Source organism: Eublepharis macularius, chromosome 2 (assembly GCF_028583425.1).
Source record: "Eublepharis macularius isolate TG4126 chromosome 2, MPM_Emac_v1.0, whole genome shotgun sequence".
Classification (NCBI taxonomy): Eukaryota; Metazoa; Chordata; class Lepidosauria; order Squamata; family Eublepharidae; genus Eublepharis; species Eublepharis macularius.
In genome coordinates, this window is record NC_072791.1 from 125,543,191 (window position 1) to 125,551,929 (window position 8,739).

At 39.7% G+C, this 8,739-nt stretch overlaps 1 protein-coding gene across 2 annotated transcripts; it reads left to right on the forward strand.

Annotated features, from left to right (window-relative positions):
• Window positions 1-1,019: 1,019 nt before the first annotated feature.
• Window positions 1,020-8,200, forward strand: CALCB (calcitonin related polypeptide beta). 2 transcript variants are annotated; one of them, XM_054972067.1, is made up of 5 exons: window positions 1,020-1,071; window positions 2,674-2,769; window positions 3,315-3,446; window positions 6,023-6,207; window positions 8,079-8,200. In XM_054972067.1, exons 2-4 carry the CDS (start codon window positions 2,684-2,686, stop codon window positions 6,180-6,182), a joined length of 378 nt encoding a protein of 125 aa, XP_054828042.1. In that variant the 5' UTR covers window positions 1,020-1,071; window positions 2,674-2,683; the 3' UTR covers window positions 6,183-6,207; window positions 8,079-8,200. The 2 variants fall into 2 exon arrangements, with proteins under 2 accessions (XP_054828042.1, XP_054828041.1); XM_054972066.1 differs by lacking the exons at window positions 6,023-6,207; window positions 8,079-8,200 and adding an exon at window positions 4,236-4,833.
• Window positions 8,201-8,739: the final 539 nt, after the last annotated feature.

Genomic DNA, 8,739 nt, shown 5'->3' on the forward strand with positions numbered 1-8,739 from the left:
TGAAAGCGATGCAGTCCTTTGAACTAGTGGTTTTAGCTGGCTTTTGGCTCATGTTCTTTCATCTATTTTCTCACAAACTTTTCACTTAGTCAATTCCAGTTCCTAAATCTACATTGAAATCTGAAGACTTATGAATCATTCCCCTTCACTCCAAGAAACCCAGCTCTTGCACAGTGCACGAGCAACATGCTTCCTCGGAAGTAAGCTCTCGTCCAGTTCATTGGGTCTTATTTCCCAGAAAGAGTGCATAGGGATGACACCTTCAATTAGGGTTTCAGACACTATCTAAAGGATCTTTAGGGATGGAATGGACTACAAATCCAATGCGAAGCTAATTCTAAACGCACATCCTCCAGTTTCTATGATATATTAAATAATGTGGATTGTGATATATTTCCACAGAAAAACTCTAACGATTGGTAGGGAGGGGAAATGCTACTCTCACTCAATGAGGGACCCTTTCATAATACAGGCTAATAGCAGAATTCTCCATACATCCACGAGCATCGCTATGGTCCGTGTTATGTACAACAAAGTTTTAAAAGGAAACCTGCCAAAGTCCTTTTTCTGCAATGCAGCACTTTTTGCAGTAGATGTCGCCTCTAATAAGTAAATAACCTGCCCTCTGAATTTGTTCATTTAAAAGACAGGGCAGCTTTTGTGAGGATAAGAATATGGGGTGGCCTAGATATTATTAATCACTCGAGACGATTTCCCTTACATTTCATTAATCGTCTGATATGTCCCCCTCCCTTTAGGCTTTTTTTTTGTTCAATGACATCAATGCAAATAAACCTATCAGATGTGGCCAAATGACTGGCAATTTTTGTGAATGGAATACTCAGTGACTGGAGGATGACGTAATTCAGCAGCTTGGATTTCGTGGTCAGTCGTGGATTGGTTGTATAGTGATAACTGAGCCTGCCATTGGTTGGCGAGTGTTCATAGGACGCCTACACACTTTTACCCTGGCGGTAGATATAAAAGGGGGTAGTTGGGCACTGAAGAGCATCACAATTTCGAAACGCACAGTGAGAAAACCTGCTCCTTACGACATTTTTGCTGTCCAAGGTAAGAATTTCCTTTCTTCTATTAATTGATTAATTGCATGTGAGTATCCTGAACGAGGACTTGCAAGACATTTGCAGGTATGCCCAGTTTTCAGACTACATTTCAAGAATGCCACATTGATGCTGGTTCTTGGAATGTGTTCTCTAGGTCTGGGGGCGAAATGAGTATTTCTGAAAACGTGGGGAGAATATAACCTGGCAGTTACTTTACTTACTTTGGGGAAATGTATTGATGATAAGAAAATACCATATGCTCCAAATAATGTAAAAGAAGTATCTCTATTTTGCACATTTGTATTTTTGTATGAGAAATGTCCCTTGCATTCTTACACATTTAGTTTTCACCCCATTCCTGCTTTTCTTATAACTTTTGGACAATAAGACTAATGTAAAGCTTACATGTAATCATTGTAATGCCCCTCCCCCAATTCCATATGATCGGAAATGCTCTTTAAAGTCACTATCATATTTTTCAGCCAGCAGCTCTAACTTTGTTGCAGCAAAGACAAGGACAAGTCTGGGGGTGACACCTTAAAGACTATTGCGCCTTGAAGCGAATTCCTTCCTCATTAGGCACAGAGGCCACATGAAATGTGCTTCACTCTCTTGCACACATAATTACTGCGCTCTCTCTCTCTCTCTCTCTCTCTCTCTCTCTCTCTCTCTCTCTCTCTCTCTCTCTCTCTCTCTCTCTGTGTGTGTGTGGGGGGGGGGGAAGCGCTATTTTACAAAATGCGAAAAGAACAGATCCTGATAATTGAGTTATAATGGATGATTCAATCACATTATCTTGATGCAGTAAGAAAGCTCATAGTCCCATATATTAATTGTCTTTGAGATGTCACAGGGTTTTGATTTAAAAAAAATGTTTAAGTACTTAATCTGAAAAAGCCTTCAAGTCTCCTGGTGTGAAGGGCAAGGGTTATTATTTTATATGCATGATGACCATGTAAATCCATTGATATTTTATAGAAATAAAACTTATTCCCACCTGATGCCACAAATTTGCCTAGTAAGGTTCGAAGTGTGTACAATTAAATATCATTTATTTCAACATAAAGTTCTGAAGGATTATGCTTGCCTCCCTCCCTCCCGACTTCTTTTCAATTTAAAACGAAACGTACAGATTTTCCTATGTATTCGACTTTTATATTTACCAGTTACCTATTTCTTGTCACTTTTAACCGTTTTCTTTGAGATCTATTGTTTTCGAAGTGATTTTGCCCCAGATGAATTGGATCACACCCACCTCATCTGTTGATCTGTTGATTAATATCTTCAATCTCACAGCTATCTATATCTTAAATATGCAAAACCTCCCAATATTAGTCTCTAGAAATTGATGGTGTGACTATTTCCTAAACAAGACCACTGCCTAATGCAAAGGAAAGTTTAACGTACATTGCAGAAACCTCACGCTTTTTTTTTTTGCTTAGGGAAAGGCAACACCCTTTGCAGCCTGATTTCATGCATATTTACTCCGAAGTAAGCCGCACTGTGTCCAAAGCGGCTGCCTAGGATGGTAGCTTTAGTCACGGCTCAGGCGGAGGTGCATCCTACAGTGTGAAAAATGGCCACTATTTAATGCGAGCCTTTCTTGCAGAGAGAACACTATGGTCATCCTGAAGGTTTCCTCTTTGCTTGCTGTCTATGCCTTGGTGGCCTGCCAGATGGACAGCTACCAGGCGGTCCCACTCAGGTAAGGGGCAGTTGCCAGTGGGCGGATACTGTTTGACGCGAAGCTGCGGCATGTGAACATTTGAACAATGAGATGAAGTATACAAGAGAGAAGCCACGTTCTTTGGTCGGAAGCAGGGTCCCGTTTTCTGTTTAGAAGGGGACCAGCTGGGTGTCTGTGGGTCCAGAGGAGGGAAATGACCAAAGGTCTACGCAAGATCATTTGATAGGGGTATGACTGGTTAACACCCTTTAGCTAGTTCTGTCGTAGCGCAGACCGGATAGTTAAGCTGTAATTGAGGGGGGGGGAGAACTGGAGTTCCTCCCACCTGACCTTCCACTGGGTGGCAAAATCGGAGAATCTAATGTGTCTTACTGTCCTGAATGCAGCGAGTGGGGTCGTCGTTGCTCCGGATCAAGTCATAGGTGTGCGTGGATATTTGGCATCCACACGTGTGCAGCGTTGAGTTGACGCCGGCAAGCGGCTGCGCTGCTGCTCTCTCCCTCCCCCTCCCCCTCCCCAGCCCTCCTAACGCCGACGTTTTCGTTCCTGCTGTTTCCACCTAGACCCGGTTTCGAGGCTGTAACAGACCAAGGGACGCTGGGCGATTATGAAGCTCGCAGGTTACTAAACGCGCTGGTGAAAGAGTACGTACAGATGACAGCGGAAGAACTGGAACAGGCGCGCGAGGGAAACAGGTAAGAGGAACCCCAGTCTCGCGGAGAAGAACCGGCGTGCGATCTTCTCGGGGGAGAAGCCCGACGTTCGCAGAGCGATCGCTCATGCGCTGGGATGCCCTTCCTGGCTCTTGGCCTCGTGGCCATCATAATAACTGTGCCTGGGGGCCATTTCATTGGCCCGTCGTGTAACTGGAATTTTGGGTGGAGTAACTTACAAACGAGTTACTTTTTCTTAAAACAAACAAGGATGTGGAGTTGAAAGAGAGGGGGTTTATAGTAATTGGGACAGAAAGAGGTACGTTTCGATTTTATTCCCTCCCCTGATAGAAATGCTCAGAGTCATTCAATTCCTTCTTTCGCGATAGTGCATGCCGTTGGGAGGCATGATGGAGGCTATGGGCTGAGGAGAGGCAGCCTTTCAGTGCACGCAGCGCCCCCTTCCCTTTCGAGGCCAAGGCTTGCAATTGCACTTGCACTCTTGCAACGAGCTGCCCTTCGCGAAGCATGCCGATGAATGAGACTCACCAGCATGCCAGATCACACAAATGGCCCCTCCCTTCTTCCCACCGGGATTGCTAATTCCCCGGATCCAAGACCCCGCCTGCTTGAACGAGTGGAGGCAATTCGCGTCGCACGATTTCTTTGACCTCTTGCATGGAACGCGCCGGAATTCCGGAGGGATTGTGGTCTTTTCCTACTTATAAAACGTTGAGTCTGGCTGTGGTTTTGTTTAGGCTGGGAGGATGGGATAAGGCATGATTGTGCATGGTTTTCTGTTACTTGTTTGGCATGTTTTCCCCTTTGCAGCTTGGATAGACCTATTTCCAAACGCTGTGCCAACCTGAGTACTTGTGTTTTGGGCAAACTGTCTCAAGAATTGCACAAATTGCAAACTTACCCTCGTACTGACGTCGGGCCTGGAACACCTGGCAAGAAAAGGAATGTGCTGAGTGACCTGGAAAATGAACGCTATGCAAACTACGAGGAAGTCCTCGGAAGCAACTAGATATGCTGATGTCCTCTCCTCTTCCTTTTCTTTTCCTTCTTTTAAAAACTTGATGCATGTGGATCTAACCTTGATTGCTAACTTTGCTATGTTCTTTTGAGCCTGTTTTGGAGAGAGAATGCTTGAGTGGAACATCAAGTTAAGAAGTTAAGGAACACGACATACATATACCATGCAGGGAGGGGGCTGGGGGAGGGATCAAGGGAGAAATACACACACACACACACACACACACCAAATTCAGTGAATTAGAATAAATAGCATTGCCTTGAGATTTCAACTGATTTTCTTAGACATTTATTTTACAAATAACGACCTTCTGATTTCTGGCTACTCATTGTATAAAAATAAATATTTCTTTCATGCCTGCCCATGCAGCTGTTTAATAAACTATTTTTCTATAAGGATCAGGTCTATTTTCTAATTATGAATGACTTCTTAATCACATGTCTTTTCATTATAGGGTTTCGGGGCAAAGCTTTAATAATTTTTGGCATAGGAAAAATTACTGTAATATGAAAGTGCTTTTAAAAAGTTATTTTAAAAAGACTAAATATTTGCTTAGTGCAGTATGCCTATGGAGGCAAGCATCTGTGCTCCAATGAAGTCAGTGAGAAAGTTCTCATTGAGAAATGCCTTTTCATTTCTATTCAGTCACTAAATGTCATGAAACACAATATCCAATTTGCCAATATTAGAAATGATACCTAGTAACAAATGTGTTATTGTGCTGGAATTTATCCAGGTAAGAACTTTAATATTTTGTTCTTATTTAATATGTATTTAAATTACTTGAATCTGTGTTGGTATACAAGAGAAATTTACAGTGCAATCCTATACAGAATTACACTAGTCTAAGACCACTGAAATCAGTGGGCTTGGACTGTAGTAAGTCTGTTTAGGATTGCACTGTTTGAATGGGATTATTTTTTAAGTATAGATACTTTTAGACAATTCCATTTGGCATCATTTTATGGACATTCCAGCTTTAAGAAGTGAACATCCAGTATGTATTTTTGGTAATTTAAACAAAATCTCATTGAAATACTTTTCTTATTCATATTGCTCACCAAACACATAAGTTAATTATGTATCAATGACACTTCAAAGGCCTTAATTCTGGTTTAATCAACTCATAACCTGTTCATAAGGATGAGCTAGATTAAAGGTTACAATCCTACCCATATTTACCTGAAGTCTCAAAATGATTTACTTCTGAAAAATATAGTTGACTGCAGTCAAAATTGCTTTTGCTCTGCTAAACTAGTGTTACCAGTTACGTTAATTTGGCTCACAGAATGTCCATTGTTATAAAATTTAAAGAATGAGACCTCAACATGTTTTGGAAAACAGTTGCTTTTTTGAGAGGTTGATTAGACATTTGCAAGAAACTATAAAACAAATGTTAAGGATGTTAAAGCAATGGAAGTCCACCATGATTTGGAAACCAAGAGAAGTGAACATAGAAATCCTTTAAGCATATTAAAGTTTGTATACAATAATAATAATAAATAATATATAAATAACCTGTTTTTGCAAACAGAAGTCTATATCTGAAATTGTAACTTTTGTTTATTTGGAAAAGCAGCATAACAGCACAGAAGAGGGCATGTAACACGGCAACCTGTGTGACCCACCGCTTGGCAGACTTCCTGAGCAGGTCAGGAGGAGTGGGCAAGAGCAACTTTGTACCTACCAATGTGGGAGCAAAAGCTTTCGGCAGGCGAAGAAGAAATGTTCAAATGTGATCAGCAGAATGACCCCTGGAATATGGTAAACACATCAGAAGCCTTAATTGGCAAAATCAATGTGACTGATTTATACACATCTCAGTTGGATGATTGATTTAATATATTTGTACCTTACTTAAGTGAACAACCAAGCTTCCAATGTATTCAGGAACTTCAGGATTTCACCTGGTTCACCACCTTCCTTTGGATTAATAAACTGCACTTTTTTTTCTTCAAATTGAATGGCTATTATTTCATAAAGCAATTGGAAGACAGTGCAATTGCAGCCATATCTCATCTTAAATATTTCCTGGCACATGCATGGCAGAATTCAATATCTTTGCATCTTGATGTGTAGACTTAATGGTCCACAAACTGAGTTTGGGAAAGTACTGATTGTTGCAGAGTGAAATTTTACTTGTTGATTTACAGATATGCCATGAGTGCATCTTCACGAGTAATGTGGACAGTTTCATTTTCTAATCCTGTGATAATCTTTGTAATAAATGTGATCTGTTCAATGGTTGTTGTGGGTTTTCCGGGCTGTATTGCCGTGGTCTTGGCATTGTAGTTCCTGACGTTTCGCCAGCAGCTGTGGCTGGCATCTTCAGAGGTGTAGCACCAAAAGACAGAGATCTCTCAGTGACACTGAGAGATGACACTGAGAGATCTCTGTCTTTTGGTGCTACACCTCTGAAGATGCCAGCCACAGCTGGTGGCGAAACGTCAGGAACTACAATGCCAAGACCACGGCAATACAGCCTGGAAAACCCACAACAACCATCGTTCTCCGGCCGTGAAAGCCTTCGACAATATGTGATCTGTTCACTTCTTAATTTCTACTGCCATTTAATGACTAGTAAACGTCATGTGAAATTTCATTGGTTAGGCAGGGTGAGGAGGTTTTTGGTGGTATCTGTATGTGAAGGGAGGACTCTGAATAGTTGTCCCTTTGTTCTACCACTGGAACCCAACCTTAGTTTGGGAGGAGAGGGATAAAGTCTCCCTTCATGTCTGTATAGCCCTCTGCTTTCTACCTGATAGTGCTGCCATCTTCTCTTTACCTTATTGGGAGAAAAATGATAGTTTAGGTGGTGATGAAGCTTTGCTTTCTGTAGGGTGCTTCTATTTTTAAAAGAGGAAACATTTTAGAAATTTGATATAACCTTGAATGCTTCTGTAGAAAAGGAGACAGTAGATGGTGGCTATTGAAAAGATGGTATATTGTGGGGCTACAGAAGAGATAGGAAGGAGGTGTGAAGGAGCTCCAAGTTACAATTCTCAGTTCTCTCCCCCCCTCCCCATGCTTGTCAAATCCATTTGATTCACTTTTGTTTAATTGGTCTTATCAGCAAGATGATAAGCTCTCTAACACAAAAAAATTAATCATCTTGATACATATATAATATGCTATCAGTTTCTAATTCCCTCAACTCTAAATATCTGGGCCTTTAAACAGAAAAATACATTTGAAAACAATAATATTATTCATTTAAGTGCTAAACAATGAATTGTGCTTAAACAGATCTTAATCTTCCAGTTACAGTGGTTACTAACAAAGGCTTCAAAATATTTTATATATAATAAAAATGTCCATTATCTAAAGATAAACACTATGACTGTAATCCTAAACAGAGTAATAACATTCTAAATCTATTGAATGCAGAGGGTTTAGAAGGGTATAACCCTGTTTAGGACCATTCTGAAGTTCATTTGAAGTCACAGTTTAGCTCTCTCCCATGCCTTTCCTGCTTTATGTAAATATTTATCCCAGTTATTCTGATTTCCCACTGGAACTTCTCAGGTCCGTGTGGATAATGAGCTTGCCCTGTTTTTCAATATTTCCGTTTACTAATCAAGCAATGAAAAGTTTCCAGTGACAAATACTGAAACCTTTGTTTTGGTTTCTTTCAGATTGCCATGAAACTGAGCAGTGAACTCCTTTTCATTTCTCCTGAAAGCAACTTTCTTCCATAAATCAAGTTGGCTGAATAGAAGACTCACTTTTGCATCCTTCTAATAAAGAATTGTTTAATTTAATTTTAAAACTAAAGCACTTATGTTATATATATATATATATATATATATATATATATATATATATATATATATATATATATATATATATATATATTCCAAGATAATTATTCAAATTAAATTATTGTATATTCTTTTATATGCAGTTCTATTTCAAATAAAATGTGACAGCATCTATTTATTTATTTATCTTCTAGCATATCTGTGAAATATGACCCATGCTATTTATCTTGGCAATAGTGCCAAATCTCGGGGATTACACTAAATTGCTGCCTATCAAGGCATATCTGTAAGATATGGTGTGCTGTGCCTTGATGTAAAACATTTAACTGACAATTGTATAGTATGTTTAAAAGATACTTAATATTGTATCATTTGTGAATTTATGCAAGATTAAAAAAGTATTTTAGATACACATGGATTGAGAAATTGATCATTCATTTTAAAATTTTTATTGTTAGTTATTACATAGTTTTACAAAGAAGCTACCAAGGAACCACTGTTGGATACCAGATTCAAGATGGCTTTGATCAATTTT

Excerpts from the sequence above, each read along its gene's own strand:
- CALCB (XM_054972066.1), top strand. The coding sequence starts at position 2,684 with ATGGTCATCCTGAAGGTTTCCTCTTTGCTTGCTGTCTATGCCTTGGTG. Across the intron at positions 2,770-3,314 it reads TACCAGGCGGTCCCACTCAG|ACCCGGTTTCGAGGCTGTAA; the intron begins GTAAGGGGCAGT and ends GTTTCCACCTAG. Across the intron at positions 3,447-4,235 it reads CAGGCGCGCGAGGGAAACAG|CTTGGATAGACCTATTTCCA; the intron begins GTAAGAGGAACC and ends TCCCCTTTGCAG.